Source organism: Gracilinanus agilis, chromosome 1 (assembly GCF_016433145.1).
Source record: "Gracilinanus agilis isolate LMUSP501 chromosome 1, AgileGrace, whole genome shotgun sequence".
Taxonomy (NCBI): Eukaryota; Metazoa; Chordata; class Mammalia; order Didelphimorphia; family Didelphidae; genus Gracilinanus; species Gracilinanus agilis.
This window is the reverse complement of record NC_058130.1, coordinates 343,990,653-344,017,966: the sequence shown is the minus strand read 5'-3', so window position 1 is coordinate 344,017,966 and position 27,314 is coordinate 343,990,653. Positions and strand designations below refer to the sequence as shown.

The 27,314-nt window shown below is 39.7% G+C and overlaps 1 protein-coding gene across 1 annotated transcript in view; it reads left to right on the top strand.

The window, feature by feature from the left end:
- Nucleotides 1–240: 240 nt before the first annotated feature.
- LHFPL2 (LHFPL tetraspan subfamily member 2) overlaps nt 241–27,314 on the top strand; it is a 45,772-nt gene continuing 18,698 nt past the window's right edge. Inside the window, exon 1 of the mRNA XM_044657708.1 lies at nt 241–670. Coding sequence (XP_044513643.1) covers nt 241–670 — 430 coding nt within the window. The remainder of the gene's footprint in view (nt 671–27,314) is intronic.

The window sequence follows — 27,314 nt, the reverse complement described above, 5'->3', positions numbered from 1 at the left end:
TTCTCTTTTAGAATCAGTATTAAGTATTGGTTCCAAAGCAGAAGAGCGGCAAAGGAAACTAGGATTAAGTGATTTGCCCAGGGTCACACAGCTAGGACATATATGAGACCAGAGTTGAACCCAGGACTTCCTATCTCCAGACCTGGCTCTCCACTGAGCTACCTGGCTGCCTTGTGTTGTGTGTGAGTGTGTTTATTACTCCCCTTGGATTTCTGACTGTCTACTGCCTTGGACCTCAATATGTGTCATGTCATTGTCACCTGTCGCTCAATGCTGTGGACTCTTCTGAGCATTGTTGTGGCTTTCGCTGAACTCATTGCTTTCATGAGTGCAGATTGGCTAATCGGCACCGCCAAAGCCTCTAGCAATGCAGACACGGACAACAGGACTGGGGGCTCCCAGCAGCCCTACCACCCATCCTTGGGCATCTACGCTCGCTGCATCCGTATCTCCCACATACACCATTCCAATCGGGACACCCTCTGTGGTCCCTATGCCGAGAACTTCAGCGAGATCGCCAGTGGCTTCTGGCAGGCCACCGCCATCTTCCTAGCTGTTGGGATCTTTATTCTCTGTACCGTGGCCTTCGTATCTGTCTTCACCATGTGTGTGCAGAGCATCATGAAGAAAAGTATTTTTAATGTCTGTGGGCTGCTACAAGGGATTGCAGGTAAGTGCAAACAAACAGGAGGGGAATGGGGCTGCCCTGGTGTTGGAAAGGTGTGCAGGAAATGGGAGGGGAGAAACCTGACAGCGTTATGGCACTTTTATTTATTCATTCATTCATTCACTCTCCAACTCCTTTGAATAGCAACTCAGAGATCTGATCCTTTCTAGACCTCAGTTATCTTTTCAGTTAAAGGGCACAAGTCCAACAGAGATGAAACCAGTGAGCTGAGCTGGCCCAAGTTTCCTGTATTTCCTGTTTCTGTCTTCTTCGGCTAACATGAAGACAGTCTCTTGTTCTCTTTTGGCTTTAGCCGATCTTGGCATTAGCTGGTCCTGGGGGGTTATAAATTGTTAGCTTTCTGTTTGAGTTACCACTCCTCTTTTATTGCTTTTCCCATTAAATTGAAAGCATGCGCTCCATGGCAGCATGTATCCAATGGTGAAGGATTATGGTGAGAGCCAATTTGAGCCATAGGACTTTATACTAAATAAGAACCGTAAGTACTTGGAGTTCATTAGAAGTCCCTAAGTCGATTCTTACTTCTCTTCTCCTCCTCCTGCTGGTCTCTCCCCTCCAAATCTTATCCTCCAGTCACCAAATCATTCTAGCTGGATGAAAGAATTAGCTTCAGCTGTTCTGTATTAATTGTATTCTGTTTTAAATTGCCTGGAGCTTGAAGTACAGAAAGTGAAAGGTGACTGGTGGGATTTTAGGGGAATTCTCTCTGTAGTGCTTTTTTAGAAATGAAGGGAAAAGGAGAGTTGGAGGGCATTTCAATGATCACAGGAGAGAAAGCCAGGAGTGGGTAAGAAACCTCCCATTGTTACTAGATTTTCCCAGACTTCACTCTGTGGCTCTGAGACTCCAAATACTTGGTTTCAGTTCCAAGGAAGGACAAGCTGTCCACTCAGACTCCTGTGGACTGGAAGAAATAATATTCTTTTTTCTTGGCAGCAGTCGCCCTTTTTTTAAAAGAAAAAAAAAGTTAAACATTAAGACATCTCATGTAGGTAGATCTTAGAAATGGGATTTTTGTCTGGCTTATGAGAAAAGTACAAAGAATGTTTTAAATAGTTGTATCCAAGATATTTTCTAGTCTCCCACGTTACAATCAGCTGTATTGTCTACAGTCCTAAAGGAAGAGCTTAGGCAGCTCTAGTAATTCACCATGTCAGGGGGATATTCCAAAGCAAGCCCTGAGGATGCCCCAGAGTTCTGTCTTGACATAACCATGAAAATAACCATTGACCCTTATGCCTGGGAACTAAAAGAGATCAAGGCAGGCCTAAATACAGGAAATATTCCCTTCCTTTCCTTTCTGTTAAGAGAACGTGCTTTTCTTCAGCCCTACCTATTTCTGCTTTCCTAACACAGATACCACACGGCCATCTCCAGCCTCCTGTTAGCTACCAGGACTTCAGAGTACCCCTCTTTAGAGGTTTTATGGAGGGCTCCTTGAAGGAGTCCCACTTTTCCCGAAGCTTCCCTTGAAGATCTGTCCCAGCCTCTTTTCCTTACCCAGTTTCCACCAGAGCAGAGGTCAAGGTCCACTTGTTCATTACAGCCTGTACTACCTCAAGGTTGGCAAGGCCCATTCCAGAGGCTGAGAAAAGATGAGGTTCTGCAGTAACAATCATCACAACCATAACAACAAAAGCAGTCCATACTTAGGTATTAATGTGCATATTTTCCAGGTTTTCCCCTTCAACAGCTTCTCAGTAATGTGAGTATTTCTCACATTTTACAGATGATGAACGATGAGGTGACTAGACACACATACCCATATCTAATCTAGTACATCATACAAATACTTCCTCTTGAGGAAGAGTGAATTATCTTTTATTTCTCAAAATGGTGACTTGGTATTAGACAGGAACCAAAAACTTGTTTCAAAAAATACTTGCAAATCCATGATCCATTTTTATATCTATTTCCTTATTTTATTCTTCATCTTTCATCCTAAGTATCTAACATTGTGCTATGTATACAAGAAGTACCTAATAAATGCTTGTTGAACTGAGCTTACTTGAATTCCCATTTTTGATTCCCTACCATAATCTTGGAGATAGGTAGGTTAGAAACGGCCGCCTCCCTTTTGTCGAGAACAGCAAGGATTACGGGACTTTCCTAATGTCCTAAAGAGAGTTATTAAAAGAGCCAGGCCTGGAGCCCAGGTCTGCTAATTCCTAGTCTACTACTCATTTCATTTCAGTTACCGATGTGCAGAGTTCTTAATCTTCTTGTCTTCCAGACAGCCATATAGTGATATATTCCCACAAAAAATAGCTTTTCCAACTAATGGTTAAAAGGACAATTTTCTTTTACTCCTCCAAGGGCATAGGGGGATTGGGAGAAGCAGGTGGGTGCAATTTACTGTCCCAGTACAAAGGCAGTTTATATTCTGGTCTGTGGCACAGGTTCTCTGTCCTCCCAGACACAGACAAAAATCTTACTGGAATCAACTCCCTATCTATCATCTGTGCTGATTTTATACATAATGTAGGTTAGGTGGGTACCCCTAAGAGGCCTGAGAGCACGATGGGTGGCAAAATAGCCTGATAATTAGGAAAATCTAGGTTCCAATTTTGTCTTTGCTTTTCTGTAAGGAAAGTCACTAAGGCTTTCTAGACTTTGATTTGTTGTTGTTTGGTCATTTCATTTGTGTTTGACTCTTCATGGCCCCATCTGGGGTTTCCTTGGCAAAGATACTGGAGTGGTTTGCCATTTCCTTTTCCAGCTCATTTTCCATGTGAGAAAACTGAGGCCAACAGGGTAAAGTGACTTACCTTGGGTCATACAACTAACATTTGTTTGAGATCAGACTCTAAATCAGGTCTCCAGGCCCTGGTGCTCTATCTACTATGCCACATCGCTGCCCAGGACCTTATCTATAAAGTGAAAATATTGGATTAGATGATATCTAAAATCCCTGTTAGCTCTAAAATTCTGATTCTGGGAAACTCATTGTCTCCTTTCCAACTTAATTCTGCAACTTTGTCTTTTATTATTATATTTATTTATCTTGCAAATATATCCTTTTTTAGCCAGCATTTCATTACCTGGAAGTGTGTAATATTATCTGCAAGCTAGAAGATTTCACTTAGCACTCCATCTAACAAATACTTTATTAAAATGTTAAATAACATTCCTGAGGAATCCACTATTCACACTTTTCTGGTCATAGACAAATCCATTTATCTCTACTTGGTTATGTTTATAAGCTAGTTTTCTACCCACTATAAAAAAATTCCCTAGCCACAGGTTTCCTCTTATTTTTATTCCCCTGTTGCCCCCAAAGCCAACAAAAAATAAAACAAAAAACCAGTCCTCGGTGTAGAATTTTGTCAGAGGTTTCTTAGAAGTCTAAATAAATGATCTTCACTAGTTTCCTCTTGGCTGGCTTATATTACCCAATTAAAGAGCTCTTGAGATTAGGGAGGCATGCTTCACTTAGGTTTTTCCCCAAAAGGATGTTCTTACATAGATCTCTAATGCTCTTTCCCGATATTATAGATGCTACCAATCTACCAGAGATTATGCCAGTGAGATAGGCAAGTTGGTCTGTGTACCTAGGAGTTCTCCCAGGTAGTTATCAGATGCACCCTACTCCAGTTGTCTGGCTGTTTGTAATGAGAGCTTAAATATTTGGGCCAACACTTCCAGGATTTCACTTTTACAGTCAGGACTTTTGGGTGGATGCCATTAAAATAGATGATTTATTTTTAGAATCAGCCAACTAATGCCAGGTTAAATCACCAAGCCTCTCAAAGTCTAACATTCTTTAGTGCTAATGGGTATTTCACTTAAATGGGATTATTCCCCACTATGACTCAAAGACCAGCACCTATCAGTCAGTTACTCATTAAACACATATTAAGTAAATACTATGTGCCAGGCCCTCTGCTAAGGATACAAAAAGGGACAAAAGACAGTCTTAGGGAGCTCACAGTCTAATGGGGGAGATGATAAGCAAACAAATATGTACATACGAGCCTACAAGGTAAATAGGAAATAATTTCCTACTTTTGTGGTAAATAGGAATTGTTAAAAGAGGGAAGCTTCTAAAATTAAGAAAGATAGGATATACTTCCTGTAAAAGGTGGGATTTTAGTTAGGAATTCAGGGAAGCCCTATCTCAGGTTTTATTCTCAATGTCTATTGAATAGCAAACACCCTCCTTTCCGTGTCTACGGGGCAGCTAAGTGGCACCTTGAATAGAGTACTAAGCCTTGGAGTCAAGAATATCTTAGTTCAAATGCAATCTCAGATACTTAATAGCTGTGTGACCCTGGGCAAGTCACGTAACCCTATGGGCCTTAGTTTCTTCTTCTGTAAAATGAGCCGAACAAGGAAATTGCAAAATATTCCAGTATCTCTGCCAAGAATAATCCAAATGGGGTCATGAAGAGTTTGAACATGACTGAAACTAGAGAACCACAGGAACAAAATTCCTTCTTTATAGACTACAGAGAGGAAATAAATGAATTTAGGGTCTAAATTAAAACCCATTTATTACATATCTACAAAGAATGAGCACAGTCCCCGCTATCAAGGAAATTTTGAAGTTGAAGACAGCTATTAGCTGATTTTTGAGCTTGACCTTTAAAAAAAAATTTTTTTTCCATTCCCTAGACTGTAGGGGGTGATGAGCCAGTCACTTTTCCAAGGGTGATGCAGGAGAAAGAACCAAACTGGGAGTCTGGAAATCTGGGCTCAGCTCACTCTACCACTAATGTTCAATGTCACCTTATACAAGTCACTTCTTCTTCTTCCTATGCCTCAGTTTTCTCAATGGTAAAAATAAGGAAGTTGGACTAGATGATCTCTGTAGTTCCTTCCAGCCATAATATTCTATGATTCATTTTTCTACTCTTCGTGCTTTCCCAGTACCTTGCACGTGGTGAGCATGGAAGTAACATTTATGGAACGATTTGTCCAGTTGTGCCCACATTGTCCTTTATTCAGATGGCCCAACAGCTCCTTCAGACTTGCCAAGAGAACAAAACTGTGCCCTTTTCAGTCAAACGAGAGTTCCAATGACAACATTCTTTACATGGGCATCATTAGAAAATACACCCTGAGGGGCAGCTGGGTAGCTCAGTGGAGTGAGAGTCAGGCCTAGAGACAGGAGGTCCTAGGTTCAAACCCGGCCTCAGACACTTCCCAGCTGTGTGACCCTGGGCAAGTCACTTGACCCCCATTGCCCACCCTTACCAATCTTCCACCTATGAGACAATACACTGAAGTACAAGGGTTTAAAAAAAAAATACACCCTGAGCAAGGTCAGGTGGGGAAAGTGCCATGGAAGAATGTGATTTTCTTGCTTTGGATGATTCATTGTCATTGCTGTTCTTGAGTCAATTCGGTTGTGTCTGACTCTTCCTGACTCCATTTGGGGTTTTCTTTTTTTTTTTTTTAATATTTATTTTCTTTTTTCTTTTTTTTTCATTTAAATAACAAATTTCCACATAAGTCTTCTGAAGTTATAGCATTCAGATTTTCTCTTTTCCTTCTTCCCTCCCCACTCCCAGAGCTAGCAAGCCATTCAATCTGGGTTATACATGTATTAAAGTGCAAAACAAATTTCTGTATTATTCATTTTTGTAAGCAAATAATCTTACAAAACCAAAACCCCAAAACATATACCCACCATTTGGGGTTTTCTAGATAGAGATGTTGGAATGGTTTGTCATTCCTTTCTCCAGTTCATTTGACAGGTGAGGAAATGAAGGCAGGCAGGATTAAGTGATTGGCCCAGGGTCACACAGCTAGTAAATGTGTGAAGCAAGATTTGAACTCAAGATGAGTCTTCTGAGTTCAAGCTTGGCATTCTATCTCTTGTGCCACCTAGCTAAACAGACTTGCCCAGGGTCACACACTAAATGTCTAAAGTCAAATTTGAATTCAGGCCCTCCTGACTCCAGGTCCAGAGCACTATCCTCTTTGCCTCCTTGCTGCCTATCAGATGATCACATCTTCTTGTTTTCAAACTTAGTTGCTATGACAGATTTGTATGGTGTGAGAGGGAGGTACAGTTTCCTCAAGGGTCTTTTCCACATGAAAATTATACTCCATAAATTCCAACTTTACTGAAAGATGTCCTTCCCCCCCCCCTTCCTTGCAGAGTCCCACCACCCCCAAAGGAATGATTCAGATTTTAAAATTGGCGGGAAACAGAGATTCCTATTCCGTCAGTGCAGCTCTCTCGGGATCACTTCATCTCAGCTCTGAAACACTGGAGAGAAATCTCTCCCCTTTCTGTCTGTCTGGCCCAGTTGGGCCTCTGTGAGGAGGGAGTGTACAAAAGATTGAACAGGGAACAGCTTTCTTTGGGAAACCAGAGTGCAGGGAAGCCTTGATGGCTTCTCCATGTCCCTGCAATGCAGATAGATCCACCCAGCTTCAAGTAAAGCTTTTGGCTCTGGTTCTTGGCCCCGGTGCTGTGAAATCTGCCTTTGTCCATATCTGAAGCCAGCTGCCTTCTGACCACCGACTGGCTTTTTCAGTGTGTTCACTGGTTCTTTCTCCCCTGCCAGCAGTGGAACTTGTCTGCATCTGGTTAACAGCAGCAAAAGTTTAGCCAATGACTTACTACAGCTGTGAGATGTGTTCTTTTTTTTTGGGGGGGGGGGTTCCCCCTTGTCAGTCCTGAACCTGGAAGACATGGAAGCAATTGCTATGAGAAAGAGCAGCTAGTAGAGCAAGGGATCTTTCAGAAACAGACCCCAGACTGTATTCATTCTCATCTTGGCAAGCATGAAACATTTTTCTTTTTTCTTTTCTTTTTAAAAGAAATGGTTGGGGTTTTTTTTCTTCAGTTTTCAGGACCATATGAGTGCTAACTTCTTAATCGCTAAGTTTGAGTTTAATGATTAAATAGACTACAGACCTGTGTCATCTTTGTCATCCCGAAAGCTGGGCACAAGTGCAATGGAAGTCATTCTCAAACATCTTGATGGTTGGCTAAAGGATGCAAACTGATTATGAAAGAATCTGTTTCCCCAGTGGAAATTTGGGGAAATCCTAAAGTTTGGTTAATTCAAGCAAGCCTCAGTAAAAATAATACAGATAAAACCCTTAGCTCTTAAGTTAACCCAGACATTAGCATTTGCCTTGAAAGTCTACACATGGATGATCAGTCACCAATTAGGCATTGATTAAGCACCTACAATGCCCGGCAGTGGCGTTACAAAAACAGAAAGTCAAATAGCCCCTGCCCTCAGAGAGCTTATACCAGGTAGACATTGAACAAATAACTAAGAAATGAATGGTGTCTAGCACTTCTTAGCTAGACTTAGAAACACAGCCAGCCAAACCAGATGAAGACAAAGAGCCGTCCTTTTACAGTGGCTATCCTCCATCCAGCGATATAGCCTGAAAGAACAGCTAGCCCTAAGTGACTCTCTGAGTAGGCTCTGTTACAAATCACATTTTGGTTTCCCTAGGATTCTCACATTCCATCACGTGTCCCTTAGAATTAACTTTATTTTCTTAAAAAAACGACATTAAGAGGATAAAGTAATTCCCGGACCTCCTCTGCCTTTCAGCAATCTGCCCTTTACAAAACCTGAATGTTGTGGCAGAATTGAGGTAGTAGAGCAGTTTTCTGGACAATAACACTAACAGCTTACTTTGCCAGGTACTTTACAGTTTATCAATCCAATAAACATTTATTAAGCACCTCTTAAGTGCTGGGGAGAGAATTGATTAAAAAAATAAAAAAAGACAGTCTCTACCCTCAAGGAACTTACAATCTAATGGGGCAGGGTGTGGAGAGGAGAGAGACACATAAAAAGAGGCAAAAAAAAAAGTGGAGGGGGAGAGAGTTGGTGAAATCTTGTTCTGTGGAACTGAAACTAGGCAGAGCAGCAGATGCAAAAATGGAGTGAGCTATGTCCAGTTTCTGCCTTCTATAAAGGAAGGCATTGGGAGGAGATTGATCCACAATCCTCCAGACAGAGGGGAGAATTGGTGACATCCAGCAAAGTTTGAGTTAGTGTGGTCTTGAGACCAGAAGCAATAAACTTGGGCTGGAGAGGCATCTTGTTCTAGTGGAGTTGAAACAAGGTGGAGCAGAAGATGCAAAGGGAAGAGTTTACAAAGCATTTCTTTCACAAAAACCCTGTGAGGTAGTTTATACAAGATTTGTTATCCCCATTTTACAGATGAGGTAGCCCACAGTGGATACATGATTTAGGACCATAGCTTCAAGGGTAGAAGGGACCTTAAAGGCTATCTAATCTGTTACCCTCATTTTTCAGATGAGGAAACTTAGAGAGGGTGATTTAGTATCATAAATATAAACCTGGAAGGGACCTTGCTCATTCATTTCATTTATGTCTGACTCTTTGTGACCCCATTTGGGGTTTTCTTGGCAAAGATACTGGAGTGTTTTACCATTTCTTTCTACAGCTCATTTCTAAGATGAGGAAACTGAGGCAAATATAGTTAAGGGACTTGCCTCAGGTCACACAACTAGTAAGTATCTAAGATCAGATTTGCAGGAAGGTCTTCCTGACTCCAGACCCAGTGCTCCATTCACATACGCCTCATAGCTTCCCAGAAAGGAACTTTCAAGCCATCTAATCCAAGCCCCTCATTTTTCAGATGAGGAACTCAAGGCTCAGAGTGGTTGAGTAACCTGCCCAAAGTCACAGTGGTAACAAGTGGCAGAACCCAAATAACAAATCCATATCTTTGGACTCAAAATCCATTGTGTTTTCTATCATAATCACTTTGCCTCCCCTAGCTACCCAGATAGTAATGGGGGAAGCAGGACTTGAATTCAGAACATGACCAGGTATCATGTCTAATGTACTTTCCACTACACCACCACATTGTATCTTAGTCTTCCCCAGGTGTTGGAGGAATAGATAGGAGAGAGGATGGGGATAGTCTTTTTTACTTTTCCTTCTTCATAATGTTCCTTCTATCACCTCTAACCCATTTATTTTCTATGACAGCCAGAGAATATTAAGAGCTGATTTCCCAGGGGGAAGCTGGGTGGCTCAGTGGATTGAAAGCCAGGCCTAGAGATGGGAGGTCCTGGGTTCAAATTTGACCTTAGACACTTCCTAGCTATGTGATCCTGTGCCAGTCACTTAACCTCCATTGCCTAGCCACTTACCACTTTTCTGTCTTGGAACCAATACACAGTATTGATTCTAAGATGGAAGGTAAGGGTTTAAAAAAAAACAAAAACATTGATTTCTAATAGAGTCTTAGAAATAAATAAGCTCTTATATGCATCTAATGGTGATTCTGTTTGTCCTATCATCAGAAATTGATAAAGTCAGAATCACATGCATGAGTTCATCATTAAATCAGGGTAATGTACCTATTGAGTTTTTTCTTAAATCAATTTTTAAATTTAAAAATTACTTCTGATCCTTCCTACATTATGCCCTACATGTGTCTTAAGTAGTATATCAAGACCTATGTTTTCCAAGATGGTGCCATACAAGATTCTCTACCCATGGATACACAGTGAGGTTTCTGAGTTTACAGAATACACCAGCATTCAAGCTTGCCTTTAGAAACCTTTCAATCTGAATTCCTTGAAAGCAAGGACCATGTTTTTTGCTTTTCTTTGTATTTCCAGTACTCAGCACAATGCCTGGTGTAGAATATTTTAAAAGTGTTTCTGGATTGACTGACTTTGGACCCATTCAAAGGAATTTAGGATTTCACTTTCATTGGCTCATCCTAGGCCATTAGAGTTTCCACTGAAGTTAGCCAAGCCCACTAACCATCTGAACTTGCCTGCTATCAATCTTGTCTGGCCAGGTATCTCTGAGCTTGAATTTTTCCTTAGTGTAACTGGAGGTAGAAAGAGGATGGTGATGGGAATTCCTTCATAATGGTAGTTTCTATGGACTGTGCTGCATGTGTATATAAAACTGTAATATCTCTGGTCACCATTGGTCTTCCTATAGGAAGAAAACAACACATGGCAAAGGAAGGTAGGTTACCAGGATCATAAAGGGAAAGAATGAAGATAAGAAATGCTTTGCATTTTTGGTACTCTTAGTATTGGTTTAATATGGTGCTATTCTCTTCTGAGCCTAGGCCCTGATCGTTTTCTGTTCTGGTTCTATAAATCCTATCGGTAGCCTATAATGCATGTTATTTTTCAGTATGTGCTTATGTAATATTTTTTTCCTTTCAAAGAAATCTCACTTCAGGGATTGTCTTTATTCAGTGGTAACCTATATCTTGACCAGTATGGCATATATTTGGAGAAATAGTCACAGGATGCAAGGATGTTTCCTAATTTTAAAATAGTGAAATATTACATTGGGCTAAAAAACAAAAACAACAAGAAAGACCTAGTTCTTGTTTTCTAGCTTCTTAGATTTTATTTAGCTCAGAGTCACTCTGTTCTCCAACTTCTTGTTAATGATATTTGTACGTAGATTATCCATGGGGCAGTCATAATTTGATGCTTCTGATTAGGTAGTTAGCATGATGACTCACCTTCCAAGTATTTATTGCCTCAAATCAAATGTCCAATTTGATCAGCAGACTTGAAAGTTCATCAGTAAACCTGGGTGTTAGCCTGGGTTCAATTCAAATAAGCAAACATCTGCCACTAATTAATTGTTTCACCTTGGGGAAGTCACGTGTTTCATCTCCTTTTGCTTTTTCCTCAACTGTAAAACGAAAATTTGGACCAGATGATTCATAAGTCTCCTTCTAGCTTTAACATTCTTTAACTTTGGTCATGAGCGATTTCACTGATAAAGAGTAGAGGTGATGCCCCAACCTCAACAGATTGAGGCTTCAACACTTTTCCCTATTCATCCTTACTACATCTGCCCTGGCATATGGAAAATCTGTCTGGCTTGCTTTGAAGAGGGAGTCTAATTATGGTTCCCATATTCATAAATAGGCCAACTCTAAATATCCTTTCAGAGAAGGATAAGTCTACCCCTCCCTGTCACTGCCAGAGAAGGATGAGAGAACCTCTCTAGCCTCCTATCCCACTCTTTTTGTGATGCAAAGAAAGGTGCAACTCCATTTCCTTTGGCCATCCCAATTTCTGATTTCTAGTGGCATCTGGAAATTGAATTGGAGCTACCTGAAACTTTGAGGGAGAGTCCACACCTGTGGTATCATTCACATCTGCTACTTCTGTATTTAGATCTAATAGATTTCAATGAGAGGGAATCTAACATAGTGAAATAAAGAGCTGGCCCTAAAGAGAGGAAATCCTGTTTCTGACTGAACACTAATAGTGTAATCACTTATCCTCTCTTTCAGTCATTTCAGTCATGTAATTTTTTGTGATTTCACTTGGAGATTTCTTTTCAAAGATACTGGAGTAGTTTGCCATTTCCTTCTTCAGCTCACTTGGCAGATGATGAAACTGAGGCAAACTTAGTTAAATAACTTTCCCAGGGTCACATAGGTCAGATTTAAACTCAAAAAGTTGAATCTCCCTGACTTCAGGCCTGGCTCTCTAGCCACTGGGCCACCTATCTGCCTTAATCTTTTCATTGCACCTCTCTAAATCTATAAATTGAAAATTAATTGCTAATCTGTATCAGTGGAGGGAGTTTCAATGATTCCATAAGTCCTGGGGAAAAAAGCTTCAATACTATAATGGATCTATGAATTAAGCAATTACCTCCAATGATGCAGATTACAATCCATTCCTGAATTCTCATCCTGGGCATCTTGTATTCTCCTGTAAATCCTCCACAGAAGATCTACCCAATATTTTGGAGGCCTTCCTAGAAGTCTCTTTTACATTTCATGGGTGCAGCACTTGGGCTGCCCATGTTCTCATCTCATATGACCATCTCACCTCCTTTTCTGATACTTTCCTTCCATGATATCCCTTATTCTACTTGTCCAGCATAGATCATTGAAGTAAATATGTCACAGGCTATGAATATGTACTCCCTATGCATCTCTCTTCATCTCTCTTTGGTTACCCACAACTTTGATTCTTCAGAGATTCTATTATTTTGAGATTTTGTGACCATATAATGTGGAGTAGGTGAGTGTGAGAGTGTGTGTGTGTGTGTGTGTGTGTGTGTGTGTGTGTGTGTGTGTGTAATGAGATTTTGCTCCAGGGAACATATTTGTATTGTTAGAAGCCCTACAGTTTCCCAGTTATGATCCAGCTTGTTGTGCTCCTCTGTTATGATTTTAAGACAGAAGGTAAGGATTTAAAAAAAAGAATATAAATATATATGTAATTCCATTCAACAAATTGGAGACTAATTTTTTGGTGATTAAAGACACCACTTACTAACTGTATGGCTTTGGGCAAGTCACCTAACTTCCTTCACCTTAGTTTCCTTATCTTTAACATGAGGAGATCGGGCCAGATGATGGCTTAGTGCCTTCCAGCCCTATATCTATGACTCTGTGCAGGGTCCAGCTATTAAGTTAATGTTTATGCATGGTTGAAAAATGACATCATTCTTAGTAATCTTTGCCCTCTTTTCCACTACTCTGGTCTTCAACGTCAACACAGTAAGGGGGCCACCAAAGACCAAGGGCCATTTTTGTTTTTCTTTGTTTTATGGGTTGCCATGGCCAAAAAAAGAGCCCTCACCACTCAGGGACCAGCCAACTTGTGGTGAGCTCCTCTGTACCTAGCTAGAATATTCCTCAGAGGACGGACTCAAACTTTTGCCAGGGCTAGTCTCAAAGCCATCCAAACACAGTAGAACCTGCCCAAACTTCAACTTCACTAATACATCCTTTGCAAACCCAGGGGTGTCTGCAGCCCATAAGGAAGCTTTAGAGTAGAATTTTGAGGAAGATTTTTGTCCAAAGCAACCAAAAATATTAAATACAGATAAGTTAGCAGTAAAAGCAGACTTTAACAGGTGACTGAAGAGAGACCTCATTTTCTAGACTGTCTGCTAGCTATAACTGAGAGTCAATAACCTTCATTAGAAGTGAAATGCAGCCGTTGTGTATCAGAACAAAATCACAAATATTAGAAATTCTAACCTTCAGTAACTCACTTTGGACTTGGATGAAAATTTCCAAATTACAAAAGAGCAAGACTAGAATTAAATTAGATATTTATTGAATACCAGCCATGTATAGAGCACTATACCAGAAACCATTAGGATGGTAATTTCTTGACTCTCTCAGCTCTAGTATACATTAATGATAGGGAATCTGCGTTATGCACATCCAAGAAATGAAAATTTATCATCTGTTGCGGAGAAACCCAGAAACCTAAGATTATTATGAGATAAATAATTACTGCCTAAAAGCAAGTGGATCAGGCAGGCATTAATTTGAGCATGGGATCTATTTTTGAAGAATCATTTGGAAGGTCTAAAAGTAAATTATATACTATCTTAAAATTCAAACATGGCAATTGATATGCAAATAATTCATGGAGGGTGGGGTTGTCATGGTAACCACCTAATTATAGACATCAAATTATCACTGGTCCATGGGTGATCCATGTACACATCCCATTAACAAATAATCTCCCAAGTGTGGCTGTGAATATTTACTCCATCATTTCAGGATATTTTGTTTTTAAGAGTGTAAGGCCAGTGGTTGATACCTGAATGCTAGAAGATCATTTAAACCAATTAAAAAAAAAAAGCTATCTGCTTGGAGAATGACACAGCTCTGCTCATAAGGCAATTTTGATTACGAATCAAAATTTCTGCAGCATTACTACTACATGTAATTATTTAAAGCATAAGCCTCCAAATCACAGAATTGGAAAGCATCGCATAACCTATCTGGTCCAGCCTACTCTACAACAAGAACTGTGCCCCTCTCATTTTTTTTTAATTTATTTTTTATTTTTTTAAAGTTTTTATTTGAATATTTTCCCCTAGTTACATATTTCATGTTCTTTCCCTCTCCCCCAAACTTCCCAACCCCTCTTAGCTGACGCACAGTTCCACTAGGTTTACATGTATCATTGATCAAGGCCTAATTCCATATTATTGATAGTTGGACTAGAGTTATCATTTAGCGTCTACATCCCCAATAATATACCCATCAGCTCATGTGTTCAAGAAGTTGTTTTTCTTCTGTGTTTCTCCTCCCACAGTTCTTCCTCTGAATGTGGATAGTTCTCTTTCTCATAAGTCCCCCAGCCTTGCTCTGGATCTTTGCATTGCTGCTAGTAGAGAAGTCCGTTATGTTCAGTTGTACCACAGTGTATCAGTCTCTGTGTACAACATTCTCCTGTTCTGCTCCTTTCACTCTGCATCAATTCCTGGAGGTCATTCCAGTTCACATGGAATTCCTACATTTCTTTATTCCTTTGAGCATAATAGTATTCCATCACCATCAGATACCACAATTTGTTCAGCCATTCCCCAATTGAAGGACATCCCCTCATTTTCCAATTTTTTGCCACCACAAAAAGCACAGCTATAAATATTTTTGTACAGGTCTTTTTCCTTATAATCTCTTTGGGGTTCAAACCCAACAATGGCATGGCTGGATCGAAGGGCAGGCAGTCTTTTAGTGCTCTTTGGGCATAGTTGCAAATTGCCATCCAGAATGGTTGGATCAGTTCACAACTCCACCAGCAATGCATTAATGTCCCAATTTTGCCACATCCACTCCAACATTCATTATTCACCCCTGCTGTCATTTTAGCCAATTTGCTAGGTATGAGGTGATACCTCAGAGTTGTTTTGATTTGCATTTCTCTAATTATTAGAGATTTAGAACACTTTCTCATGTGCTTATTGATAGTTTTGATTTCTTCATCTGAAAATTGCCTATTCATGTCCCTTGCCCATTTATCATTTGGGGAATGGCTTGATTTTTTGTACAATTGATTTAGCTCCTTACATATTTGAGTAATTAGACCTTTGTCTGAATTTTTGTTATAAAGATTTCCCCCCAATTTGTTACTTCCCTTCTAATTTTGGTAGCATTGGTTTTGTCCGCACAAAAACTTTTTAGTTTAATGTAATCAAAATTATTTATTTTATATTTTGTGATTTTTTTTCTAACTCTTGCTTGGTTTTAAAATCTTTCCTTTCCCAGAGATCTGATAAGTATACTATTCTGTGCTCACCTAATTTACTTATAGTTTCCTCCTTTTTATTCAAGTCATTCACCCCATGCCCCCATATTTTGTCATCTAATCCTTTTTTAAAGGCTTCCTGTGAGGGGGAACCCACTCATTGCCACATGAGATCATAGATCTAGAGCTGAAAGAATTTGAGAAGCCATTTTATAGTCCAAAAGTCCAAAAGTCCTTTTTACCATTTTATAGAGAAGGAAATTAAGTGACTAAATTAATCCAGCCTCAGACCTTTGCTAGCGGTGTGACCCTAGGCAAGTCATTGAACCCTGTTTGCCTCAGTTTCCTTCAATGGAAAATGAGCTAGAGAAGGAAATGGCAAACTACTTTAAGTATCTTTACCTAGAAAATCCCAGATGGGGTTATGAAGACTTAGACAATACCAAGTGACTTTTGCCCAAGGTTACAAAATACTAAATGTCAAAAGCAGGATTTGAACTAAGGTCCTCTGACTCTAGAGTCAATACCCTTTCCATTATACCCACTTTCTCCCAAAGCAGCCAGTTCTACTCTGTAGAGATTAAATGGGGCAGCTTAAAGGTGGCACAGTGGACAGAGTGCCAGGCCTGAAGCCAAGATAAGGCAGACTTACTTCCTGAGTTCAAATCTACCTCAGACACTAGCTGAGTGACCCAGGGCAGGTCATTTAACCTTGTTTGCCTCAATTTCCTCATCTGTCAAATGAGATGGCAAAGAAAATGGCAACTACTCCTGTATCTTTGGCAAGAGAACCCTAAACAGGGTTACGAAGATTTGGATATGACTGAAACTCTTAAACAAAGAGATGAAATGTTTCTGAAGTATATTAAGAAAATAAAACCAATATAAATGTAATTTATGAATCAGTATGAGTAGGTGTCTGTGAATCTAGATGGCTTGTAAATACTTCCCTTTGCAGCTAAGCACTAATTCTGCATCCACAATATTTTATAATGATTTATCTACAGTGTTTTAGTTTACTGTAGCAGTTGAGGTCTCTAGAGACATGCTGATCAGAACTGGAACCAGATTGGGATCATGAATTATTTAGCATTATCTAGATTCTGAAACTTCAACAGACAAGAATCCTCCTTTATGTGTTAAGTAACAGAATTTGGAGAAAAAACAACAATAACAAATATTTCTTATTGAGTTACAAGCTACATTCAATTTAGTTTAGTACTTGCTCTTAAATTATCCTTAAAATTTGTTTATTGCCACAACAGAATCTCTGTCTTTGAGGCAACTGGGACGGAAAAAGGAGCTGGAACCAGAGACCCTGGGTTCAAATCCTCTTAGTGTGGGATCTTAGATAATTTGCTTTTCCCTCTGAGTTCCATTTCCTAACCTGTGAGAGTTGTACTAGAAGACTCTTGAAGAGTAATTCTTGCTCTAAATCTATGACCTTGGGGTCATTCTTAATCTTGCATACTTAATGGACCAGATCATTGGTTTTTACTGTTCCTCAGTTTCATATAAAATAGATTTAGAGCTGAATATAGCCCAAGAAGCCATCTCGTCCAAATTCCTTGACTTGCCCAAAATCCTACACAGGTTATAACCATCAGAGAAAGAATCTGTACCCAATTCCTCTGACTCAACTTCACTTAGTGCTCTTTCCACTGTAAGACAATTGATTGTCTGGCATGTGTCATGCAATCAAAATCCTGCTTTCCCTTCCCTGATCCCTCCAAAGCATAATTATGTCAGGTGTCCCTTTGACTATTAGAATGATACAGGTATAATCTTCAATCACCAGGTAGGTGAGTTTGCCAGGATGAATTTCAACATTTTGTAATGAACTTGCAAAAAACAACCCCTGAAATGATTTGCATGGGAGAAGTGTATCATTGCTGCGAAAGACCGAGGCAGGATTGAAAAACCATTTGAATTAACTCTTTCTCCCCCTTATTCCCTTCCAAGCCCATGAGAGTTGTTGCCTCCATAGAAGGGAGAGAAATGTCACTTATAGATTAGATCTCAGTATTTTTCAAAGGATAGTGCATGAAACCTTAACTTTTGGTTCTTGTTCATTGTACATAGAAATTTGCAGTCTCTCTGGAAGTTTTGGTTTCAGGGATTTATCAACACTGAAAACTGAAATCTGTTTTCTAGATGACTGGCCCTAAAGAACTAGTCTTTAAAATTATTGTCATGAGCATTGCTTATATCTCACTATTTCTGTCTGTCTTTGTGGAACACATTTTGAGTCTTCTTGAGTCTTAAGGTTACTTGATAGATGTATATTTTTAAAGAAAAAAGAAAGAGAGAAATGGAAGGAAGGAAGAAACAAATAAAGAAAAAAGGAAAAGAAAGAGAAGGAAAAGAGGACAATATGCAAGGATTTTGTATTAAAAGGACCCAATAAATAATTATAGGGCAGATAAAAGTAATCAGTTGCAGGGGATACCACTAGAATGTAACTGGTAACTCAGGAAAGAGGACTGGGCGAAATGGAATCAGAGGACCTGAATTCTTTTTTCTTTTTTATTTAGAATATTTTTCCATGGTTACATGATTCATGATTCCACCCTCCCCCTCCTGGAGCTGACAAGCAATTCCACTGGGTTATACATGTATCGTTGTTCAAAACCTATTTCCATATTTGGAAATTATTCATATTTTCAGTAGAGTGACCTTTTAACATCAAAACCCTAAACATATCCCTATCGAACTTCATGATCGATCATATATTTTTCTTCTGCATTTCTGCTCCCACAGTTCTTTCTGTGTATGTGGATAGCATTCTTTCTCATAAATTCCTCCGGATTGTCCTGGATCATTGCATTGCTGCTAGTAGAGAAGTCCATTACATTCAATTGTGCCATAATGTCTCAGTCTCTGTGTACAATGTTCTCCTGATTCTGCTTCTTTTTCTCTGCATTAAATCCTGGAGTTCATTCCAGTTCACATGGAATTCCTCCAGTACATTATTCCTTTCAGCATAATAGTATTCCATCACCATCATATACCACAATTTGTTCAGCCATTCCCCAATCGATGGACCACTTCCTCATTTTCCAATTTTTTTTTTTGCTACTACAAAGATTGTGGCCATAAATATTTTTATGCTAATCTTTTTTTCCTTATTATCTCTTTGGGGTACAAACCCAGCAGTGGTCTGGCTGGATCAAAGGTTAGGCAATCTTTTTAGAGCCCTTTGGGCATAGTTCCAAATTGCCTTCTAGAATGGTTGGGTTAATTCACAACTCCACCAGCAGAGTTTCGGTGTCTCAATTTTGCCACATCCAGAGGACCTGAATTAAAATCCTACTTCTGTAACTGTGGAGGCAAGTCAAAGAATTTGGTCTAGATGGTCTCTTGTGTCCTTTTCAGCTCTAAATCTATCACATACTCATTTTATATGAAACTAAGGAACAGTATAAATAAATTCCAGGTGGAGCCCAGGTGTACTCAGATGGGGCATAGAGCCCAAATGCTTCACTGAGCTTAGTACAAAGAACATGTCTGCTTGTTTTAGCTGCATAACTCCTACTTCAGGGAGATAATAAGAATGCTTTAGAAATGAGCAGCCTCTCCAAACTCTAACCAAATCCTTTCTTCTTCCTCTTGCCCTTCCCTAAACATCCTTTCTCTTCCTTCCCACTATCTAATTGTTTTAACACACTCTGATTTTATCCTTCAGATGCTTTTCAGATAACCAGTGTAAAAACATGCTTTGACTCAAGGCTGAGCAAAACATTTCAGAATCTTCCAAACAAATAAATAAACAGTGTGATCTCTGGTTTGGTTGGGAAGTCTCCTGGTATGGCCAGTTCCACATATACCCATCTACCTGCTTAAGTGATTGCCCAAGAGTCACACGACTCCACAGTTAGTAGCAAAGCTCAGGTGGAGCATGTTTTAAATCTGTGATAGAAAAACATAATTCATTAATCCTTTCTTCCTGCTCCATTTTCACTGCCATGTCCCCCCAGGATTAGCTTTGTTTAGACAACTCTAATGACATATTCCTGGCCCCATATCCTCTCTGTCACTTTTCTGGCTTCTTGTCCACAGAGTCACTATCACTAGTCTGGTTTCCTTGACTACTTATTCACTTGATGACTGTTTGCTGTTCCCTGACTACTCACTCACAGGACACTTTTTATCCCTCTCCTTCCTCATCCCCAGCCTCCTCTCTTTTGCCCCTTGGAACAGTTATCTGATGTCCTTCAGGGGAAATCATTTGAACTGTAGTCTCCCAAGCATTAATTAACACATATGTTGTACATGTGGTTGAAATAAGTCTGATATAATCTTTTATGGTAGTTTGATTGTATGGTATTGAATAAGTAAATTAATTTGGTTAGTGCTGTCATTTTTATTCTATTAATTCAGCCTACCCATGGACAATGATATTGTTTCAGTTATTTAGATCTGTCTTTAAATGTGTGAAAAGTGCTTTGTAATTTGTGTTCAAAGAGTTCCTATGTATATCCTGGCGGGTAGACTCCTAAGCATTTTGTACTGTATGTAGTTATTTTAAATAGAATTCTCTCTGGATTTTGTTGATAATATATAGAAGTACCTATGAATCATGTGGGTTTATTTTATATCCTGTAACTTTGCTGAAGTTGTTCATTGTTTTGATTGATTTTTTTTAACTGACTCTCTAGGATTCTCTAAGTAAATCATCATCTGCAAAAAGTGATTGTTTGATTTCCTTATAATCTATGCTTATTCATTCTATTTCTTTTTTTATTATTCATTGCTATAGCTAGCATTTCTACTAAAATATTGAGTAGTCATGACGATAATGGATGTTTCTGCTTCTTACTGGAAAGGTTTCTAGTTTATCCCCATTAAAGATAATTCTTGCTCTTGGTTTTAGATAGGCATTACTTATCATTTTTTTAAAGTTCCATTTATTCCTATGATCTCTAGTGCTTCCTGATCCTTTTTTCCCCCTAAAGCTGCATATTCATGGGGAAAAGCTAGTCCTGACCAAGAATCCCCTCTACAGCTCACTCTACTTGAAGACCTCCAGGGATTAATTGACTCCCTAACCTCTGAGACAGCCCATTCCCCATTGGTGTAACTCTCATTCTAATACCTTCTTATTTACATTGAACCTAAATATACCTCTCTTGGCAACTTCCATCCATTGTCCCTGGTCTCTTCCCCTGGGGTCCAGCAGAAGAGGTCTTAACACCTCATCTGCATGATAGATTTTCACATACTTGACCTTGGCTATCAAAATTCCTCCATGTTATGTCTTCAGGATAAATATGCCCAATTCTTTCAGTTGCTCTTCATATCATATGGTCTCCTATCTTCTCATTATCTTGATTGTACCCTGGACAAATTTATCGATTTCCTTTCTAAAATGCAGTGTCCCTAATAGAATAGAACATGTGCTATGACCAGAAGAACAGGGTGTATGGGAAAGAAAAATCCAAATTTCAGAGAAATATTCTTTTTGTTCTAGAAGTTGACAATTTAAATAGATTACGTGGATGTGCCAGACACATAGTCTTTTTTTCCTGGAACTAGATCTTTGATTGGTTTGGTGTGGGAAGGGAAAGGAATAAGCATTTATATAGTATCTACTGTGTTCCCTGTACTCTTCTAGATGCTTCACAAATGTTATCTCATGTTGTGAGTACTAACTCACAACAGCCCTAGAAGGTAGATGCTATTTTTATACCCATTATACAGTTGAAAAAAAACAGAAGCAGACAGAGGTTAAGTGACTTGCTCAGGGTCACACAGGTAGTTGTGTCTAAGGCTAAGTTTGAATTCAGATCTTCCTGTCTTTAGGCTTAGCAATCTATTAACTCTGCCAATGAACAGGTGGCTCCTTTCATCCCATCCCCCTTGCACAAATCCCATCCTTACTAGCACCTACTCTTTAGTTTTTGAAAGTTGCCACACAACACCAAAACATTAAGTGATTTCACCAAAGTCACACCACCAGTAAGAGGTAGGACTTGGAATCCAGACCACTGGGACTCTGAAGCCCAGACTATCAGCAATATCACGATGACTCTCATAGATTATATTACTATCAAGTAATTATCTTAGGTAACATGCATATGATTTATATAAGCAATGGTGGGGATGTTCTAGAATGGCAGAGTATAGCATAACCATATGTTGTTTGATATGTTGATTGTAAACCATCATAAATGTAAGCTATTTGTATGATGATAATGATAATACTTTTTTAAAATATTCACTTTGTTTCCTTAAGTTGAGAAATAACATTTTGCTTCAGTTAATTTCTTCTGGAAGAGGTAGAATTCAGAGTAGATTTCTACTGGGTATAATTCTCCTTTGATAGAAAAGAGTTTGCTTGGCAAACTGATGGGGTGATGTAATGCCACACATAGGGTGCTGTTTGAAAGAAGGTCATCTTTGGAGGCTGGATTTTGTCCAGAAAGGCTACTGACAGCTTGTGCTGAAAAAGAGAAATTTATTTCTCTGTGGAAAATCTGATGACCTTGAGTGGTGCCTCATTTTCAGTGGTATTCCCATGAGTGGATTTATGTTCTACATTATTCCTTGACATGAACCCAATTCTAACTAAACAAAAAAGAACAGAACAAAGAACAAAGGAGAAATCTGGCCAACTTGAGAGGTTATCCTCTGGCCTAATAGTTCCTCACTGCTCACCTGTTATCAGGACCTCTCTGAACTCCTTCAAGAGCTGATGGTCATTGAGAGACCCATCAGTTCTTTCTCTGGGTCACTTTGGTTGATTTCTTTTGTTCCAGATGGCAGAGTTTAAAACCTCTGTGCTGAGAGTGCCTTTGGTTGCTGGGATCAGCAGGGAGAGTTCCTTGATCTCTTGTGGTTCATTAACATCAGCACCATCTTCATTTCCAGTGATTCTTTAGTCCCTCCCCAGCTCCTACTTGGTCTTTTCACCACAACTTTTGGCATCTTCCTACAGTTTCCCCAAACTTTTCAAACCAGTAAGTGAACAAGTCTTATATGTTATCTGTCTTTTATGGCACATTACTCATTGCTCTCCTACCAAACTGCTTCTAAATATGGTATCTGTTGTCATAGGAATCTGGGATCATAAATTCTAAAGCCAGAAGGGAGGTTAGAGACCAACCTCTTTCAAGCTGTCCCCTTGATTCTTAGTCAGTTAACAAGAATTATTAGGCTTCTACTTACTGTCTGCTAGGCCCTGGACTAAGTGCTGGTCATACAAAAGCCAAACAACAACCTCTGTCCTCAAGGGGCTTCTTGTAGAAGGAGGAAATTTAAGGAATGGCCCTCAAGAAAGTTAGGGAAGCCAGGGGAGGACGGGGAGGAAGTATTTGGCAAATAATTCAGCTAGTTTTATTTCTCAGCTACGTGGCACAGTGTCAGATTTGGAGGCAAGAAGACTCATCTTCATGAATTAAAATCCAGCCACAGATATTTACACTAGCTATGTGATCCTGCAAAAGTCACTTAACTATGTTTGCCTCAGTTTCCTCATCTGAAAAATGAGCTAGAGAGGGAAATGGCAAACCACTCCACTATCTTTGCCAAGAAAACTCAAAATGGTATCATGAAGAGTCAGTCACTATTGAAAAATGACATTAAACAGTAGCAATATTCCAAGCACTATGCTAACTGCTGGGGATGTAAAGGGGCAAAAAACAAATAACTCAATCCTAGTCTTTAAGGACTTCACAGACTAATGAGGAAGAAATAACTATGTACAAACAAGCAATATTTAGGGTAAATGGGAGGGAATCCTAGAGGGAAGGCACAAGGAAGAGAGATCAGAAAAGGCTTCTTGCAGAGGTCAGGATTTTATCTGATACCTAAAGGAAGCCAAGAGTCAGAGATGAGGGAGAAAATTCTAGGCATGGGTGACAGCTGGTAAATATTGTGTTATTTAGAATTTCTGGGGATTCTATTTAGAGGTATTTGGGGCTCATTTGAGCCTTAAGATATGTAGATCTTCCTGTGGAAGTTTAGGGGACTTTGGAAACTACATTTCTCATGATTCCTCTTGTAAAAATGGAGGCAGACAGGAAGTGTGATAACATAAGAGAATGATATAAAAACTCCTGGGGATGGTTGGGTGGTCTCTCTTTGGTTTCCTGCCTCTCTTGGTTTACGTAGGAGAGGTGATAGAAAGTAATGGCTGAAGTGGCGTTTTTTAAATAGATCTTAGCCAGGCACGTGGTCGATTTTATTCTACCAACATGGCCCTAATTAAAATATTACTTTTCCTTTTAATCTCAGTCTTTACTTATTTTACTTATAACAAGATGCACAAAGTTGGAAGATGTGTGAAGAACAGCAAAGAGGCCACCATTATGGGATTGAAGAGAATTTGGGGAGTAGTAAGTTAAGACTAACAAGATAGCCAGGGATCAGGTTTTGAGGAGCTTTAAAGTCATTGGGCGGTGGGGGGGCGGGGGGGGGCGGGGACAGAGTTGGAACATCTAGTTGGCTCAGCAAATNTTAGGGGACTTTGGAAACTACATTTCTCATGATTCCTCTTGTAAAAATGGAGGCAGACAGGAAGTGTGATAACATAAGAGAATGATATAAAAACTCCTGGGGATGGTTGGGTGGTCTCTCTTTGGTTTCCTGCCTCTCTTGGTTTACGTAGGAGAGGTGATAGAAAGTAATGGCTGAAGTGGCGTTTTTTAAATAGATCTTAGCCAGGCACGTGGTCGATTTTATTCTACCAACATGGCCCTAATTAAAATATTACTTTTCCTTTTAATCTCAGTCTTTACTTATTTTACTTATAACAAGATGCACAAAGTTGGAAGATGTGTGAAGAACAGCAAAGAGGCCACCATTATGGGATTGAAGAGAATTTGGGGAGTAGTAAGTTAAGACTAACAAGATAGCCAGGGATCAGGTTTTGAGGAGCTTTAAAGTCATTGGGCGGTGGGGGGGGGGGGGGGGGCGGGGACAGAGTTGGAACATCTAGTTGGCTCAGCAAATTGAGAGCCAGGCCTCGACAGAAGGCCCTGTGTTCAAATGTGTCCTCAGACTCTTCCTAGCTGTATGACCTTGGACAAGTCACTTAATCCCCATTGCCTAGCCCTTACCATCTTTTTCTGCCTTGGAACCAATACAGAGTATTGATTCTAAGGTGAAAGGTAAGGATTTTTTAAAAAGTCAATAAAAGAGCAGCTAGGTGGTTCAGTGGCTACAGCACCAGACCTGGAGATAGGAGGTCCTGGGTTAAAATATGATCTCAGACATTTACTGCCTGTGGGACACTGGGCAAGTCACTTAACCCCCATTGCCTAGCCCTTACCACTCTTCTGCCTTGAAACTGATACTTGTATTGATTCTAAGACAGAAGGTGATGGTTTTAGGAAGGAAGGAAGGAAGGAAGGAAGGAAGGAAGGAAGGAAGGAAGAAAGAAAAAGAGGAAGAAAAGAGGAAAGAGAAAGAAAGAGCTTGTTAAATTGTTTGCCCTCTCAGGGAGGTAGGAGAGGAGAAAACAAAGGGGAGAATTTGGCTGAAAAGATTTTTAAAAGGTTATAAATGGTTTTTATATGTAATTTGGGAAAAGTAAAATATTATGTTAAAATTTAAAAAATAAAAAATACACACACACACACACGCACGCACAAATAACATAGTTGATTGCAGAGCTAGGATTGAACTGAAGTACTCCATATGACTGAGACAGATGCTCTAATGAAAGCAGATCAGAACCAAAATGAATTTGGAGTGAGCCTGGATGGATAAAGGGCTCTTTGTTTTCTACTTCACTCTGTAAAAAGAATTGAGTCTTAAAAAATAAAAATTCCAAGTTCAAAAAATAAAGCTGGGGGTAATGGTAAAATTGAGGAGGAGATTGAAATCTTGACATAACTGATTGCTTGGTTTTTTCCTCTCTTTCTTCATCTTTTCCCAATTCTAAACAATCACTCCAAACTCAGACTTGCTGGCTTCCAGCACTGATATGGGGCACAACACTATAGCGTTAGCAGTCTTGCCTGCTGAAACTTTCAGTTCATGGGACTGCATGTAGCGTGCATGGCAGAAAGCAAGAACTCAAAGAGGGAAAATAAACTCAGATGCTGAACAGCTATGAAAACAAAAACACAAAGGGAGTCATCACTGATTAAAACTAGAAGAAAGTTCTGGAATTTGGAAGCCCTTTTCTAGAAACTTTGGTTTGGGCATAATTTGTGATCTGAAGAGTGAAGCTTGTGAACCTGTCTTTGACCCTCAATTATATCATTAGAGTTGGGTATGGACTGTTCAAACATCAAGAATTTAAATCTTCTTCCTGTTTGATTTATAGATTTTCCACAACAGATTCACCTGTATTATTGTTTTGACTTATTTAAATTTGTTGGCATTCCCTGAATGCCAGCAAGTGGAAATGAGGTGGGGCAGGACAATTGAGCAGAGACAGGAAGGGCAGAAGTGTGCTACATGTCAAGAAGAAGTTGGCATTGGAGAGAAAATGTATCTCAAGGAAATGGTATTGGCATCCATCCAAGTTGCTTTTGAGTCACAGGTAAAGCTGTGTGGTGGAAAGGGCACTGGCCCCAAAGTCAGAGGAACTGGAGCTCTGCCCCTAAATGATTAAGCAAAGTTGTGCTTGCTGCTTAGCTCCTCTGGGCCTCTGGTTAGTCATCTGGAAAATGGGAGCAGGGGAACAAATAGACTCTTGAATGGCCTTTCCAGTTTGTTGTTTGGTCATTTCAGTTGTGTCTGCCCTTCTTTGGGATTCCATTTGAGGTTTTCTTGGCAAAGATGCTGGAGTAATTTGCCATTTCCTTCTCCAGCTCATTTTCCAGATGAGGAAATTGAGGCAAATAGGGTTAAGGGATTTATTCAGGGGCAAAGAGTTAGCGACTGAAGCCAGTGACGCCAAGTCCAGCACTCTATCCCTCGCATAACCCAGCTGCCTCCCCCTTTTTCAGTACAAATATTAATATGAAATACTTGCTATGGGCAAAGTAGCATGCTAGGCATAGAAAATGAAAAAGCCCCTCAGACCTCAAGGTGCTTACATGTCTCTAAGAATTTGAATTTGCTTTATGCTGCCCCTTCCTCTATTCAAACTGCTCTGAAATAATCCATCAGTAGTGTGAAAATACTTCATGTATTTGCTAATGAAAGAGACCGTCCTTCCTAAACATAGACACCACTTCCACTACGTGCCCGGTTAGTGTGGCATGAATAGATTTTAAAGAGGTTCTCTTGTAGTGGTGATGGGTTTCACTGAGCCATCCATTCTCTTACCTAGTTTCCTAATAACCACACATTTGGACAGCAGATGAAGGTGAGGAATATAATCATAGACTTAGAGCTAGCAAAAACAGTAGAAGTCACCTATCCTAACCTCCTGGGGCAGCTGGGTGGCATGGTGGATACAGTGCCAGTCCAGGAGTCAGTTCAAATTTGGCCTCAGACATTCATTAGCTGTGTGACCCTGGGCAAGTCACTTGATCCTGGTTACCTCAATGTCCTCATCTGGAAAACAAGCCAGAGAAGGAAATGGCAGACCATTCCAGCGTTTTTGCCAAGAAAATGCCAGAAGGGAATTGGACACAAATGAAAATGGCTGAATGACAAAATCTCAATCTCCTTTTTTTTACAAATGAAGAAGCCGAAACCCGCAGAGGTGAATAGACCTAACCTAGGCTGTAATTGGAAGAACTGGGTTTCAAACCCAGATGTTTT